General features: G+C 59.4%; 1 protein-coding gene across 3 annotated transcripts in view; it reads right to left on the bottom strand.

Moving 5' to 3' along the window:
- Nucleotides 1-16,921, bottom strand: part of Adcy3 (adenylate cyclase 3) — an 82,609-nt gene that overhangs the window by 6,490 nt on the left and 59,198 nt on the right. For all 3 annotated transcript variants that reach the window (XM_063231499.1, XM_063231496.1, XM_063231504.1), the window contains 10 exons: nucleotides 8,428-8,558; nucleotides 7,933-8,044; nucleotides 7,695-7,822; nucleotides 6,734-6,892; nucleotides 5,987-6,167; nucleotides 4,793-4,921; nucleotides 3,427-3,569; nucleotides 3,159-3,320; nucleotides 1,182-1,269; nucleotides 510-626 (listed from right to left, as the gene is read on the bottom strand). In XM_063231499.1, coding sequence (XP_063087569.1) covers nucleotides 510-626; nucleotides 1,182-1,269; nucleotides 3,159-3,320; nucleotides 3,427-3,569; nucleotides 4,793-4,921; nucleotides 5,987-6,167; nucleotides 6,734-6,892; nucleotides 7,695-7,822; nucleotides 7,933-8,044; nucleotides 8,428-8,558 — 1,350 coding nt within the window. The remainder of the gene's footprint in view (nucleotides 1-509; nucleotides 627-1,181; nucleotides 1,270-3,158; nucleotides 3,321-3,426; nucleotides 3,570-4,792; nucleotides 4,922-5,986; nucleotides 6,168-6,733; nucleotides 6,893-7,694; nucleotides 7,823-7,932; nucleotides 8,045-8,427; nucleotides 8,559-16,921) is intronic.

Genomic DNA, 16,921 nt, shown 5'->3' with positions numbered 1-16,921 from the left:
CCCACTGAAAAAGGACTCAAAGCCTGTGCACACTGCACTCCCAAGCGAAGCTGTGAGACAAACGAACCAGCGACAGTTCCAAACACTCAGGGCCCAATGAAACCATCAAATCTGCTCTTGGGTAAACAGGACCGTGCTCTGGATGATAAAGGGTCACCTCCCTGCCCTGTGACACCCGGCACCAGCCACACTGCAGGGAAATAGGATGGAAACCTAGGAAAAAGATTTACAACTTCAACTTCCATTCATGACTGACAGCTGTGGGGCCGAGAGCCCGTGAGTGCGCCTCTCTGAGCCCAGTTCTGCATGTGAAACTGGGGAACCGACGGCACCGGGCCCGTGACTGGGTGCACTGCACTGGGCTCTTACGCTGGAAGAGAGCCTTGGAATTTCCCCGGGTGACACGACCTCAGCTGACGGATCATCGGGCTGGAAATGAAGGTGCCAGCCTGCGCCCGCCGGTGGAACAGCCCGCTCCAGGTAGCCTCTGCGGCCCCGCGGGAGCTCACCATGTCTACGGTGTTTGCCATGACCAGAATGAAGATGGCCAGCATGGCCCAGGTGTTCCTGGCCCAGCGGGTCCGGTCGATCCAGGTTGAGAAGGCCACCAGCTTCTTGGGGAAGGCCTAGGAGGAGGCAGAGAGAGCCGTGAGCCTCTGACAGCCCTCTGTCCCACACACGTGGCTGCTGGTGGCTCCGCTTGCTCCTCCACTCTAGGCTGGCTTGCTGCAAGGTGGGTGCCCAGGAAAGGTGACAAGCGGCCACCCAGAGGACAGAGTGCAGGAGTCTGGGGTCCCTGTTAGCCCTCCGGGGCTGCGGACACTGACTGTCCTGGGTGCCAACCCCCAGGCAATACAGGGAAGTATTTTTGGGGCCGTCTGTCTGCCTGGCCACTTGCCCTGCCTTTCTGAGTCACTACCCCTGTTACCTAGAAAGCCACCTCTCGGATCATTTTTCCTGAAACACTGCTCGTTCCCTGCCATTCTCATGGAAGCTGGCTGGCCCCCTGCCCCCGCCTGCAGGAGCCCAGGTCCAGGCTGGGCCCATTCCCTCTGTCCTGATGGCCCCCTCCCTGTGTGGCCACTGGTGGATGGGTGTGTGGGTGGATGGACAGGAGGGTGACAGGATGCGATGGGAAGGGTTACTCCTCCAGGGCCCCGATTCAGAAACATCCTCCTCACCCGGGGAAAGATGGCAGCCAGCGAGCAGACGGTCAGGATCAGCAGCAGGATCTCTCCGGCCACGAAGGTCACGTAGTTTGTCATCAGCCTGTGGCACAGAGATGAGTGGAGAACCACCCGTGGGAAGAGTGAGGTGGGGTGAGAGCCTGGAGGGCACGGGGACAAGCATGGCATGACCCATGTGATGCTAGGAACCTGGGCGTCCGCCGCTACCACCCAGCTCTCACATGTCAGGGACCCGGCCCCGTGGGAACAGAGGAAGACATGTGACAGAAGGGACGGAGTGCAGGAGCCCAGACTGCCGAGCCCTCCTTTCCGCGGGGAGCCGCAGTGGCCAGGGCCCTCCCGCAACGCTTCCGTGTGCACTGAGGTCCACCATCCAGGCCCCCCTCACAGCCCCAGGGGAGCACGCTTCCGGGCCCCAGAAACCCGCGTGGTGCTGCCTCTGGCGTCCTGTTCAAGGTCACTTGCTATCCCTCTTCCGAGGTTTCCCCCTTGGTCTAGTCCCGTGTGTTCCATCTTCCATCTTCCGTGCAGCTCTGCACAGGCCCCTCCTGCCCGCTGCGGCCAGGTCAGGTCCCGAGGCCTCTGTGCCCCTAGTGTGTGGTGACCCCCGGGGTGCAGCCCTGGCGTGTCCTGCCCCCCTGGTGTGCGGTGACCCCCGGGGTGCAGCCCTGGCGCGTCCTGCCCTGGCCTCAGAGTGCTGCTCAGCTGCTGTGCGGTCCCGGGGGCTGCTCACACCAGGAGCAGCCACAACCCAGCTCCTGGGTTTTGTCTGCCTGTGCTCCCCGTCCTGGTCAGTGGCATTCCCTTCCTGCCAGCATCTCAGGTCACAAACCTTGAGGACATCTTGACTCCAGTGTTTCACACCTCACAACCATCTGTCGGCAAATCCTGCCAGTTCTGTCTCCAAAATACCTCCACAATCCATCCTTCATCAATAAAATGCAAAATCCAACCACTTACCCCCTCTGCTCTAATGTCAGCCTGGCCACACCACATGGCTTGACTGGGTCACTGTCATCACCTCCTACCTGGTCTCACTGTGTCTCACTGTGTCCTTCCGCATTCGCTCCCTAGCCGGTGACTTCCCATTCGAGAGCTAGCGCCAGCACTCTGCCACCCAGGTGCCCTCCTGCCACTCTCCAGCCACCGCCCCTGCTCCCCCCCAGGCCAGGCCATGGCCCCTCGGCACTCCGCTGACACCTCGGCTTTACAGCGGTGCCCGTCGGCAAGGCCTGCCCGCCTGTCACTTCCCGCTTCCCCTTCGCCTGCAGCACAGGTGCCTCTGTGGCAGTGTGAGGTTCACAGGAGCAGGGGTTTGTATGTTTTGGCTACTGCTGTACCCCCAGACCTTTAATCTCCAGGCTCACAGAGGGCAAACATGTACTTGCACAGCGAATGACTTTGGTCTCCCAATACTGTCCTCTTTGGTACCGGGAACTGAACTGGACCGTGTGCTTGCGGGGAGGCGCTTGTGCCGCAGAGCCACATCCTCAGCTCGCCTCCCCGCAACCTTGAGAGCCCCCGGGCAGGGGTCAGCAGCTCCCTGTCCAGGTGAGCGCACTCGGGCTCTGGGAACCCCAGGCTAAGGTGGAGTGGCCGCGTCCCTGGCTCTTTACAGTTCCAGGCCAGGGCCAACAAAGGCCACACAGCCGGCCCTGAGGAGAGGCCTTGTGCGGGAAGTTGCTGCGTGTCCGCCGCTGGCAGTGCCAGGCAAGGACTCCAGGACACTCCAGGGACCTGCTGCTAAGGACAGGTCTGCGCTGAGCCTAGAATCCGCCCATACGGAGGGTCAGTTTGGCCTCGGTGGCTAAGGCTGAGGCAGCAACTCCTCTGGTGCCACCCATCAAGTTCTGTCCCCTGGCCACGTGGTCCCCCAGCGGTCTCAGCCCTGCTGAGACCCCTTCTGGTGCCACCGACAGGAAGGGAGCAGACACGTGTGGCCCGCCTTGCCCCCCACCCCCGGGTGCGCACCAGGGGTCGATGAGGATCTCCACCAGGGCGGTGCAGAGCAGGACCACGCAGGAGCAGCTGAAGGCGGCCCCGCTCTGCTTCTCCTTCTCCACCGAGTAGCGGGTTTCCATCTCCGGGTCCATGAACCGCATGGAGAGGAGAAACGTGTTTCTCTTCTTCACGCTGCAGTGGGAATGAGCCATGAACCACAAGGGCCACACCCGCCACGGTTGCCCCCAACCACAGCTTCAAAATGGGGCAGCCCCGCGCGGCTGCCCACGCCACTTACACCTGGGCAGACTCGCGCTCCAGCAGGGCCTCGTTGAGCAGCTGGTTGAGCTCGTGCTCGTCCTCGGAGGCATCAACCACTCGGTCAGCCAGGTCCTGCAGGCGCAGCCTGCGGCGGGGGTTGGGGAACGAGGGGTTGTCCGCCTGCGATGGGAACGTGGGGAGAGGGGACAGGAGGTCAGATGCATGAGACCCAACCCCTGCGCCCCAGAATGCCATCTCCTGGAAGGTCTTCCCCGTGCTCCATGCGTCTGCGGTCCTGCCTGATGCCCTGGACCCCTAGCAGCGGCCTGCAGGGTTCCCCTGACAGCAGTGTTAGGGGCTCCCCCAGTGCATGGGCAGCGCAGTCCTGGCTCATCCACTGCTCAGTGGGGTTACATGGAACCCTCTGCAGCAGTATCCTGGGTGTCAAGTGACTCCCAACCCCAGGGCTTAAGAAGCCCTCAGAGGAGCTTGGACCTGGCTCACGGGAAGGAAGATCTGAGCCGGGAGCGACTCTGAGCAGAGAGGCAGGGAGGGCTGCCGGAACACCTACTGCCATCTCAGTCCCAGGCGGACTCCAGCAGTGCCAGGACACAGCTGAGGGTGCAGAGTGCCCGGGCACACCTGGGAGCTGAGCCCAGCCCCTTGTCTGATGCGAGTGTGACTGCACAGAACCTGGGTTCCCGCACCCGCTCCTGCTCCTGCGTTCAGGGGTGTGGCTGGCCTGTTGGGCTCTGCAGGCCTCTCTCCACAGAGCAGAGGGACACTGGCGAATGTGACCTGCGGAGCACAGGCTGCTAAAGCCATCTGCTGGTTAGCAAGTTAGAGAATCTGTGTCTACTCCGTCAACGCCACAATGCATGAGTGATGCCAAATGCTGGGTGCTCAAGGAAAAGCCAGTTTGTATCCTCCAATGCCTGACCCAGTGGCCTCAGGGACAACTCTTCTGTCCCCTGCCACAGCTTCCGGCCAGTTCCATGTGTCCCTCTGTCAGTGGCTGTGCTGAAGCTCCCACAGAGTGGGTGACTCCGGGTCCTTTGCTGAGACACACGCCTCTATGGGCAGACCTGATGCTCTCTTTGTGGGCTCTCAGAACGCCCTTCTGAGCATGGATCTTCGGGGTCTGACCAGCAGTGGGGTGAGGCTGGCCCCTGGCTCACTCTGGAACAGCTCAGGTCCTGCGGGACCTCCTGTGGCTGTCCCCACCGGTTTGGAACCTCAGGGATTCTGGGCCACCTGAGCCACCTAAGGCCTGAGGCAAGTGCCACCCCTCTCCCATAACTGATGAGGTGACAGTTACAAAGTGGCACCAGGCCGGTGTCCTAGGTTGCCACTGCCTACCCGCTGACCCTCAGCAACCCTCCGTGCTGAAAGCCCACAGTGACCTGGGCCTCCTGCTCCTCAGGCTCCTCCGATGTGGAGCCGCTGGTGTGGGTGCTGCCATTCTGCTCCTTGGTCTCAATAAAGATGGGGGAGCTGGGCTTCGAGGACATTGGGGCTCCATTTGGCAGGGTCTGCAGTGAAAGGGAGTGGTCATCAGGGACCCCAGACAGAAATGCCTGTTACCCGTCGCAGCCTGCAGGTGGGCACCATTGTTCTGGAACCTTCTACCCACACTGTAGAAGCCTCAGTGACCTAGAAATCTCACATGAGTTTTACTATTAAAGGTTTTTTAAGCAGAGAAAGAGCCAGCTGCTCCAGCCTGTTTCTCAAACGGTAACTCCGCCCCGGCTGCTGGCAGAGGGTCCTGCCACACGCACTGGGCCTGACTGAGTGCCACACACCAGCGGGCAGTACTGCAGAGCTACCCATGAGGACAGACAGTGTCCGGCCTTGTGGAGTGCAGGTGCCCACACAGGGAGCGGTCCCAGGGGGTGGGCGAGGAAAGCACGAGAGGGTGCGGGGCTTCCGGGAGGCAGCGTGAAGAGGGCGGGGCAGGGGGTGGTGTCACTCGTGAAGAGGATGTTTCAGTAGCAGCCCAGGGAAGCAGAGTGAACGAGAGAATTCCAGAAAAGAACCATGCAAAGGCCCTGGAGCAAACCCTGCCCGGGACATGAGTGAGCGACATCCAGGAGCAGCGGGGAGGTGACAGCCCGGGGCCAGGGCTGTGCAGCGGGTTTGCGGGAGGGGGATGCGGGAGACCTGGGCCAGAGACCAGACGAGGGCAGGACCACAGTGGCACCGCCACGTCCGTCCATCCTTCTCCCCACCCAGGACGGAGACTGCCTGTGGCCAGTCCCCCTGCTCTCCGGCCGCCCCCCCCCCGTGCACTCCCCCCCACCCCCCGTGGCTTCAGACCTGTCCCTTCAAAGCCGCCACCACGTTTCCAGTGGCTTCACCTTCTCCAGGCTGCCACACACCACACTTGGGAGCTGCTCTCCCTGAAGGGGTGCTGCCCGTGGGGCACACTTGGGAGCTGCTCTCCCTGAAGGGGTGCTGCCCGTGGGGCTCGGGGTCATTCTCAGGCAGTCCACCTCCCTCCACGGCCAGCCCCCTGCAGGCCCCGCAGCCACTGTCACAGCGACTCCCCTGGGGACACTTCCTTTCCAGCTCTGCCACAGGGGCGGGGTGGGGCTCACCGAGCCATAGAGGCCATTCTGAGTGGCCGCCGTCTTCTTCACCTCCGGCCTGGAGGCGATGACGAGGTAGGTCTCGATGCCCTTCTCCTCCAGGTAATCGCAGCGGCTGCCCCCGTCGCCCGGCTCCACGTCGAACTCTCCCTTCAGACAGTCCAAGGTGCTCTGGGAGATGTGCACGCGCCTGGACACAGGTGAGGCCCTGAGCGTGCACGGGAGGTCACCGCACCCGCGCCCACCCCCAGCCGGATCCTCAGGGACACGGTTCTGGTCTCGGGCTGGCAGAAGCTGGCTCTGAACTCTTCACCAGCGCATGGTCCGATTCCCCCACCTGCTTGCTCGAGTTCCAGTTGCCTGTGCACCTTTGGAGACGCGCTCTGCTCTGCCAGGCCGCCCCTCCCTCACTTGTCACCTGACTGAGCACAGGGCACCCCCAATGGCTGCTTCTGCAGGAGAGCTCGGGCAAGGCATGGCAGTGCAGCCTCCAGGTCTGCCGCCTGCCTGGCACTCATGGTAGGGGACATGGACTGTGACATCCTTGTAAAAACGAGGTACAGAGCCCCAGGCAGGAGGTGGAGAGGGAAACAAACAGGCCTCTGAGAGGCCTCAGCAGGGCAGGAGGGTGGAGAGGCCATACCTGGGAGGGAAGGGGCCCTCAGAGCCCTGGTTCTGTCAGAGCCACAGCCCTGCGGCTGGTGAGGACAGTGCCTCCTCCATCCTCGCACCTGTGCCCCTGGCAGGAGCACTCACCCTGGGATGCCGCCAGCCTCCATCTTGTTGGCCACAGTGACGTCAGTGGACCACACATCGTACTGCCAGCGCTTCTGGCCCAGGACGCCGCCCAGCACGGTGCCCGTGTGCACCCCCACACGCATGTCCACCCCGGTCTTGGTCTTTTCTCGCACATACCTGCCAGGCACACAGACAGAGGAGGCTCTGGGCGCAGCCCTTCCTTCTCCGACAAGAGGAATTCTGCTCGGGAGAGGAGGCCCGGGAGGCATGCTCGAGGCTCTCTGCCTGCCTCTCGGGCGGGCACTCAAGGGCCAGCAGGACTGGGACAGGTGGGGTGACGCAGAGTCCTCTCGAGGGGCCTCGTTTCTCTCTTTGGAGCCTTTGCTTTTCATTCACGTGGTCAATGTTTCATTGAGCAGCTTGTATGTGTGGTGTATTTGGGGCACAGCGGGCACAGAGGTGAACAAAACTGCCAAGAAAGCCGCTTACAGAGGATTTCAGAGAGAGATGCTGATGTTTAACTGCAGTTTCTAACCCTGAACATTCCCTACCAGCTGCCCGGAGCAGGTGTAACCTGGCGGTGGTGACAGCCGAGCGGCTGCAGGGCAGAGCGAATAGTACCAGATGCCAGGCTCTGTCCAGCAGGGCAGAGGGCCCAGGAGCTTCCTCTCCACCCAGGCTTGCCATATGCTCGCCACTAGAGCCCGAGTCCACCACTCCGGGCCCACAGAGCAGTGCCGGCACCCTGTGACCTCTGCGGCCACTTCGGAGGGCGGGAGTGGGGCGTGGGGTGTGAGGTAAGGAAGCAGTGACACAGCTGAGGCTTCGGGGCCCAGCCAATGTGAGTGGTGAGGAGTTTCCCAGCTGCAGCTTCCTGCACAGGAAACCACGGGGAGACCGAGCCCACAGGCCCGCACCCAGGCTGTGGAGTCTTGCGACTTCCCAGGGCCTGGGAGCCCCTCTGCCCGTGCCCACTCACGAGATGGCCTCCACCATGGCGAGCCCCATGAGGATGGAGCACACGGCGTGGTCCTCGCGGTAGTCGGGCAGGCCGCAGATGCAGTAGTAACAGTCGCCCAGGATCTTGATCCGCAGCTGGTGGTATTTCTGGAAGGGCAGGGCAGGCCTGAGCTCCCGAGCCCCCTCGGCACGGCGCACAGAGGGGCAGACGAAGGCAAGTGGGGGCAGCGGCGGAGCCGGGCGCTCTGGGGACTTACGGCCGCCAGCTTGTCAAAGCGGGCGAAGAGCTCGTTGAGCAGCTTCACGAGCTCCTGAGCGCTGCAGGCAGATGACAGCTGGGTGAAGCCCACGATGTCTGCAAAGAGGATGCTGCCCGGAGGGAAGGCAGCGGTGAGCCCCAGCTGGCCCCGTCCTGCTCTCAGGGCAGCGGCCCGGCTCAGCTCTGGGCAGCGCACCATGACCCAGGAGGTTCAGGGCTCCGATGGTCAGCGCATCCTTGCCAACGTCCTTCTAAGGCTCGGGGACCACCCGCCGCCTCACCGCTGCCCCTGGCTGAGTGACATCACAGGAGCCTGCCCCATCGGGGGCACCGGTCCTGGGGCGAATTTGCTGGGCAGCGTGAAGTTGGAGTCTGCGGCACGGCGCCGCCCACCCCCACCCCGGGCAGCACTGAGCAGCCTGGCTGGCCTCTGGCTCCCGGGAAAACTCAGCCCACAGCGCCTGACAGGTTCCCGCGGGCCCGGCCGGCGCACCTGACGTTCTCGTGCCGGTACATGTACATGGTGTTGAACTGCTGCTGGTCCTTCTGGCTCTCGTCCTTCTTCATGTCCTTCAGCATCTCGTCGGCCACGTGCTTGGGCAGGATGGACAGCATGAGGTTCTCCTGTGGGGCAGACGGGGCTGCAGGGAAGCAGGCCGGGCCTGTGCTTCTGCAGGGCTGGCTTCGGACCCGTCTCAGGGGCCTGCTCAGATCTGCCCAGAGCCCCGCGCCCCACCAGGGACAGCTAGAGGCCAAGCCAGTGTCTTGGGACCCTGCCAAGGCGCCCTCAGCCCTGTGACAGTCGCTTCAGGCTGCTGATGGGAACCAGAAATGTTGCTGAGAAGGCCCAGCTCAGTGTCCTTCTCTCTCCACAAGTGTGGCCACTCCCGTGCGGCCCTGCACAGAGCACTCCTGTCACCCACCAGCCTCCACGGAGCCACCGCTCACTAAACAGACTACAACGACGATGCCTACGACACACCAGGGGTCATGGACACGAGCACCGGCCAGTTCCACCCGAGCACTCGGGCCTTGCGGGAATGCGGGTCACGAGGACACAGGGCCAGGGCAGTATGGGTCACAGTGCTGTGGCCAGAGGCAGCGAGTGGCGGACTATAGGAAATGGGGCACCAAGGGACCCAGGGCCAAGGCTGAGGCCAGTCCTGCGAGAGGAGCCACATGCTCAAAGGCACACATGGACACAGCAGCAGTCCACGCCCCTGCAAGCATTTCTGCAGCAGTGGGGGACCCCTCCACCTTGAGGGCTCGCCAAGGGTCAACAAACTACGGCTGTGGCCCCTTCTGACCGCTGCCTGAGTTCCATGTCACTGGCACCCAGCCACACTGGCTTGTTTACACATGGTCTCTGGCTGTTTTTGTGTTCTGACAACAGAGCCGAGCAGCTGTGAAGGGGACCATATGGCCTGCAGAGCCAAAAATATTTACTATCTGGCTCTTCCCAGGAAAGCCCGCAGCCCAGGCATCCATGGATGGCGCCTGACACTGGGGACCCAGGAGGAGAAGCCGGGGCCAAAGAGGGCGACACGGGAGAGGCTGGGTGGCAGCACGGAAGCCCGTGGGACTGTGTGGACAGCACGGGCACTGGAGGGTGGGAAGGTGAGGAGGAAGATGCTCTGCGCCTGGTGAGAGCCACGGGGAGGGATGAAGGGCTGCAGGATGGACACTGGGAGGGTCAGGGAGCAAGGGCTGTGGCGAATGGCGAGGATGTGACTAAACAGACGCGGGACAGGCAGTGTGGACAGCAGGGCCGCGTCCACAGCCTCAAGGTACTGACGGTGTGTGTGTGTGGAGGGGGTGCCCATCCCGAGGGTGACCAGGCCAGGGGTCAGCTGTGACAGCGAGGGAAAGGGGGTGCTGTCAGGACATCCAGAGCTCTGGGTCCACAGCGTAGGTACTGTATGCACGCTTCAGGCCACTTGGCCAGGGCTGGGGTCGGAGGCCATGGAGGGGAGGGATGGGGCCGCTCCTGGGACCCAGGCATGGCAGGTGAGTGGCAGAAGGCTCCTGGCCTGTGGAAATGATGAAACTCTTGGAAGCTTTTAAGAAACCTGGAGGCAGCGCGGCCACCCTGGATTCCTGAGGGACAGGCGGAGCTAGGGCCTGGGGAGGAGGTGGTGCCAGACTGGGGCTGAGCTGCTCCAGTCCAGTCATCCGTGTGGGTCAGCGCTGCCCTGTCCTCAAGGCTGGGACAGGAGTCGGCAGGTGAGGGGCCCGGCCCCAGCCTTCTGTACTCCTTACGTGGCATCAGGCAGGTTGCTCAAGTCCCCTGAGCCTTTTTTCCTAGGCAACAAGCCAGAACTAAGTGACTCATTATCACGAAGCACTTGGAACAGGGCCTGGCTCCTGGCAAGTACTCAGTGTGTCTCAGGTGTCGCCCTGCCACTTAATGCAAAATATGACAGAGTCAGGTGTGGCCAGCCTGTAATTCCAGCACTGCAGGAGGCTGAGACAGGAGGACTGCTTGGCCACCTCAGGGACCTGGCCTTACAGTAAAATCTAAGGGCTCGGATGTGGCTCGTGTGGAGGCCCGAGGTTCAATCCCAGTACCGAAGGGAAAGACAGCCTGCGGGCCCTGAGACAGCAGCTGTGGCCCTGCCCTTCCTCCAGCACCCAGGCTGGCTACAGTTTCGGGTCACAAGCTCCAGGGGCCGTGCCGGGGCGGAACTCGCCCTCTGCTCACCCCCAGGCCTTGTGCGCTGCCTAGTGCCAGGAGGGTGGTGAGGCACTCTGCCCTCCAGTCACAGCTCCGCCCACCTGCACCCCTTCTCCCCCACGTGTGCCCTCCTGTCAAGTGCAGGAGGGAGGACGAGGCACAGCTGGCCAAGTGGGAGGCAGGGAGAGGCCGGGGGACAACTCAGGGTCCCTCCCAGTGCTGTGCCGGGCTCCTTGCCAGCGTGGGCACTGCGACTCCAGCAGCCAGGCCCTGTGGCCAGGCCTCCCCTCCCCTAACCCTAACCCCCAACTCCAGCCCTCTGGGAAAGGCCTCTGAGCACCCTGGACCGTCGGGAGGGCAGAGCCCACACCGGCCGAATGGGTCCCGGTGCCCCTCATCCGCTGCGGCCACAGTGGCCAGGACCATGGAGCAGCAGTCGGGGCGGCGGGGGCGCCCGAAGCGTAACCTTTCCATTATGCGTTTCCATAACGACTTGAAAGAGCAATATAGGACTTAGGAAGGGAGAGAGTCAGTAATACCAACCTTACAAATAACAAGAGACAAGCTGTGGTTTCAATTTAGGCTACCAGTTTCCTCGTGTGGTTTCTAGAGACCTCGCGGTCAGCCTCGAAGGGGAAGGAGCAGGAGTCCACCTTGAGTCATCCCGTAATAAGCTGCGCCAAAGGGAAGTGGACAGGGAGTGGGGGGCTATGCACAAGGGGGGGGTCAGGAGGAGGAAGCATTGGGTGGGGAGCAGGAGCCCCGGGTCCTTCACGGATCTGGTGTAAGAGCTGCTGGAGCCTGGCAGGAGTCTCCAGCAGCCTCCCTGGCCCCAGGCCGCTTCTGCTTCTCAGTCCACCTTCTGTGCAGCCCCAGGAGTCCTCGGCAGGGCTCTGGGCTCCCCCTGCGGGTCCTCAGGCCTCCTGGGCTTCCGCAGAGTGGCGCGGCTGCCTTTCGACCCCGTGATTCCTCGGCAGCCCTCCATGTTGACAGGTGGTGGGACCACTCGCTCCCTGGCCCTCGACACCACTCTCTGTGCTTTGTGTGTCCGTCCCTCTGGAACATTCCACACACCTCACAGGCCGCTTTCCACAATTCCTCTCTCCTCCCTTACACTCACATTATTGATGTCTCTCCACGGCTGCTGACCTGGTTTGCTCTTGTGTTTCAGAGATTCTAACTCCCTTCCTGGCTCCTGGCTCTTGTAAGGAAGTGTGATGTCAGCTCGGAATCTTCTGGAAAAAGACCCTTGCACACGTGGAGTAGCCTGTCAGCCATTCTCAGATCCCATGCGGAAGACCCCAAGCCCCATCCCTCGCATTCCTGGGAAAGGAAGGAGGCTGCAGTCCCGGTGCCAGTTACCAGGGCACCCTGGGGTTACTCTGGGCCCCAGAGCTGATGGATGTGGTGTGGGTGCTCCCAAAGAGAGGCTGAGCTCACTTATCCAAAAATAACAGCTATATGCTACACTTATGTTCCAAGGATCATAAGAATGATCCAAGTCTTTGACCCATTAATGGCTCTTCTGGGAATTTATCTGAAGGAAGTAATCCAAGAGAAATAAAAAGATACACATCCCAAAAGGTCTGCCTGGTATGACAACACTTGTGGGAAAAGTGAAATAGCCCAAATGCGAGGTAAGTGCCTGATCAAACGGCGACTCCTCCCTGGGTGGAAGATTATGCAGCCCTAAAAATGGCGACAATACTAAAACTGTCATAAGAAAATACAAGGAGAACACTTGGAGCCATTGGCACAGGCAGAGGCTTCCCGAACAGGACTCTGATAGGACAGGAAAAACAGCAACGATCAACAAACAGGAGGCACTGCCCACAGCAGGGGACTCAGCAGACAGTGGAGGGAAGCCTCCAGACAGGCGGAGCTCTGCAAGTTCTACTGCTGACAGAGGCCTACCATGTAGAATATATAGAGAACTTAAACCCTTCTGATCAAAAAACCAAATAGCCCAATCGATAAATGGGCAACTCAGCTGGTCACTGCAAAAAAAAAGTATAGATGGCCAATGAATACATGAGAAAACACTGAACATGGAGAGCCGCCAGGAAAATGCAAATTCAAACCACACTGAATCCTGTCTCACCCCAAGAAACAAACAGTTCTGCAAGGATGCTGGGGGGATGGGTAGGGAGCAGCCCTCTGCCCACTGGCAGGAACGCAAATCGGCACAGCACCTGCGCAGGGTCCTCAGGAAACTAAAGGGAGCCACATGTGACATCCGGCCCGCTGTACCTCCTCTGCACCCTGGGTCCCGGGGCTCTCCAGCGATCAGCCTGGTGAGTGTGTGGGGTGGGGGCTGCACTGTGAGTGTTTCTCAGCCTTCAAGGAGAACGGAATCATGCACTTGCAGAAATTGGAACTGGAGATCCTCATGATAAGCAAAATAAGCCAGACTCAGCCTATTACCGCTTTCTCTGCTATGTGAAATCTTAAAAAAGATTCCGTGAGAGCAGAAGGAAGATTACTGCTAGGTAAGAGGAAGCAGATAAAGGAGAAGGGTGTAAGTGGGGGCACTGGGGGGGACGGTAGTCACGAGCTTCATCAGTAAGAGGTCACGACGTTGGGATGAATTTACTGAGGTACAAATGAGCCCGCTACATTCTGACAAATGAAACAACTTATATATATGTGATGGTACCAATTCATTGTTTTAAAGAATGCATTGATATATAGAGCTATCAAGCTGGCATGCTGTTCACTGAAGTGTTTTACTCTCTTGAGGAGTGAGACACTAAGTGTACTGTTCTTTTTAAGAGTGTTTTGACTTGCACTATTATGGAGTGTTTCTAAGTGGAGAAAGTTAGGAACTGCCCCAGGTGTGCGAGGAGATGGGTGTGCTAACTAACCTGATTGTGGCCACCCTTTCAGAGTGTACGTGTCTCAAAATACGATGCTGTACACCTCAACTGTACAACTGTATTTGCTGACTGTATCAATAAAAACAAAAGTGAAGACGGTCAAATAAGTTAAATCATCCTTAAAAGGAGGAGACGACGGCCCTTTTCACCAAGATGGCAGCAAAAGCAAAGCGAGCTCCCGCCTCTCCCAAAGCCAAGGCCCAGGCAAAGGCTCTGAAGCCAGGGTGGCGATGACCAAAAGGCATCCACAAAGACAAGATCACCTGTCCCCGGCCTTCCGCTAGCCCAGGACACTGCGGCTGTGGAGACAGACCGCACACCCCTGGAAGAGGCCCAGAGAACAGAGGACCGTGCTGCCACCGTCAAGTCCCCCAGCCACTGAGCTGGCCATGAAGACCACAGCAGGCAGCACCACACCTGTGGACAGCCAGATCTCACAGGCTGTGACGAGCTCTGAGACCCTGCTGTCGCCAAGGTCGATGCCCCGGCAGGGCTGACGGAGAGAAGCAGGCACATGTCTGCTACTGATTGTGATGCTTCGGATGTTCCCACAGAACTGGGATTGTCTAAAGGAGGCCAGCTGGCCAGTTCTAAATATATTTTTCACCGGAAGAAAAAAACTGATCACTGTGAAAACTATGGTAACAAGAGGATGATGAGAGAGAAGTGCAGGACACAACTGTGCCCCGTGCCCCGTGCCCCGTGCAGATAACGTGCCCATCACATGGGGGGTTGGGGGGTCAGGGGGAAGAGGATGATTCAACTCAGGGATAGGATTAAGGGAAAAGTGTGAATGTTTTCAGAGCTGCCTATGGTGGTGGTAGCTGTTCTTTTTTAAAATACTTTTTAAACAGGAAATAAAATACTTCCTGTTGCCTAACCTGACCCCAGCTTCTCCGTAAGGGTCTCTGTTTTCTTAAGGAAGATCTGCGGGACCTGAGGCTGGCTGCAGATTTGCAGGTCTGCTTGGACCCAGGCAGAGAAAGGAGCCCCAGGCCAGGTAGGAAGCAGGGGCGCCCGGCCTGGAGCCAATGCAGGGGAAGCAGGCGGGGCTGTCTTAGGGAGCCGAGCAGTGCTCACCAACACAGCCGCTCCCCAGCCTGACGCCACGGACAAGCGGTCCAAACCATCCCTCTGCTCCAACTTTCGCATCTGCCTATCCTTCAATATATGTGTGATAATGTCTTCATTCTGTAGGTCACCAAACCAAGGGACAGAAGGGTTGACTGTTCCGGGTGCCAGAGTTACTGGCAGACCCATGACTGGAACCCAGAGCCCCCTGGCTCCTGAAATAGCGAGTTTTTGTTCTCTACACCCTGGGCGCCCCCTCTGCATTGGCTCTGTTTTGGATCAAAGGGGCAGGTCCTTATCTCTTAAGGACCTACTGTGCTGGAAGCCCTCACAGGCTCTCCTGCACTGAACCGGCCAGAGCGTTCTAGCTCTGGCCACCACTCCAAGGCCAGGCAGCCCGCAGACTGACCCGCCAATGGCTCTGTGGGGCCTCTGTGCAGCCATCGCATCACAGCAGACCACCTCTGGGCACTGAGCAGGGCAGGCTGGGCCAGGAGCAGCCGCTGGACTTCTCATGGCAGCCACATAGCTCAATCTGGACCTGACAGCCAAAGCCCTCCCCACCCGCCTCACAGGCTGGGGGAAGGGGAGGCCCTGCCTTGCACTGAACAGCCAAGGCCAACAGCAGCCCTGATACGCACCAGCCCAGCTAAAGGCCAAGCATTGCCTCACAGTGCGCAGACAGAGGCCCCTAGCACCCGCCACGTCCTGGGGGGCTGTCGAAAGGGGCTGGCAGTGTGCTCAGGGATTGCTGCTGTGCCGCCCACCGAATGTTTGGGTCCTGGGTCAGGCGGCACTGGGACATGTGGAGCTAACCCTCGAACTTCAGACCTTTCCACCCAGGGTGGCCAGGGGCTGACCCCCCACCTGCGCTCGCAGTGCCAGGATCCTGAGGCCACTAACCACATCCCCTCTGCAGTCTGGGAGGTGCCACAGGAGGGACGGGATTTGAAGAAAAGGGAACAATGAAGGGAGAGAGTGACTTGTGCACCATTCTGGAAGACTCTGCCTACCGTCACTGCCACCAACCAGGAAGGCAAAACCTCAGCCAAGGCCCAGGGGTAAGAACGCAGCAGAAGACTGAAACATAAAGCCAGCAAGGCTCACTTCTCAGCCGGAACAGCAGCCAGCCCCAAGCCCAAGCCTGGAGCTAGAGGGAGCTAAGTCAGAGCCTCAGTTGCTTCTCACTGCTGAGATGAAATATCTGACGCCCAAAATTACAGGAGGAAAGGTTTATTTAACTCAGAGTATGTGGCCATGTCAGTCCGTGATCAGCTGGCTCCAAGGCAGGTGGCATCACAGCAAGTGTCACAGAGGAGAAACAGTGCATGGCGGGCAGGAGGCAGCAAAGCAAGCGAGGGGCCTTAGCAGGATCTTTCTGCCCCTTTTATAGTCTATCTGGGCTACTGAAATTAGGGCGGTGCCAAACCAATCCGTGGACCAATTTAAGTAATCACCCACCCTTAATCCCAGCATCCCGCACTCCAGATTCATCCACCTCTGAAAAAGCCTGAGGCTTCCGGAGGACATCTGGATGCAAATCACCACGTCTCTTGTGTGACAGTCACCAGGACTGGGACCAAAGGAGATGGGCACCATCTGCTAGGAAAATCTGGGGAGGCCAAGATTCTTATCTATCTTTTCTTTTCTTGTAATTGTTTTTTTACTTTTATAATTGTTTTGTAATGTGACTTTCAAAATGGAACCAAAATCTGGCATTTCATCCCTTGAAAATACTTGTTATGTTGAGTCCTAATGCTGGGAGTGATCTTCATTAAACATCTTTACTCCTATATATTGGTTAATATCTTGAATTCAAAGATTGTATCAGTTGCATGATATATGATCTACAACTGAGTGATGATATTCATCACTGCACGCATGTCTGTGACCTGGAGACCCCGTCATGCTGCGACTCCCCTGAAGATGACGTGGACGCTGAGGCCCCCTTCCCCAGGGCTGTGCCCGGCTTGCAGTGGCTTTCATCTTTACACTGTCACGAGTTTCCCAGAGAACTGGACTATGGGAAAGCTATCTTGTGTGTGATGCTCTGGGCCAGCAGGAGGCACATTCACAGGGGTGAGGGAGACAGAGGTGGAGAGAGTGGGAATAACCCCAAAGGTTGCTTGGCAGAAGACACAAAAACCTTGCCAGCAAGAAGGGGCCTCAGGTCCAAGGCTCCGGGAGTTCCCTTGTGTGAGGCTCGGCTGCAAAGGCCTTGGGAGCTTCGTTCCTCAGTCATGCAGTGGACGTGTTCCTGGGTCTCTTTCTTTCTTCGAAGTATAAAATCTCCCAGAAGGAAAACGTTGCAGGAGAGGCGGCTTTAATGCGAATTTAATGCCACAGTGGTCCTTCCTTCCCAAGGG

Source organism: Cavia porcellus, unplaced genomic scaffold, assembly GCF_034190915.1.
Source record: "Cavia porcellus strain 051 isolate PalLab524CR breed Dunkin Hartley unplaced genomic scaffold, mCavPor4.1 scaffold_1, whole genome shotgun sequence".
Taxonomy (NCBI): Eukaryota; Metazoa; Chordata; class Mammalia; order Rodentia; family Caviidae; genus Cavia; species Cavia porcellus.
The sequence above is the reverse complement of the archived record's forward strand: the minus strand, read 5'-3'. Positions and strand labels throughout refer to the sequence as shown.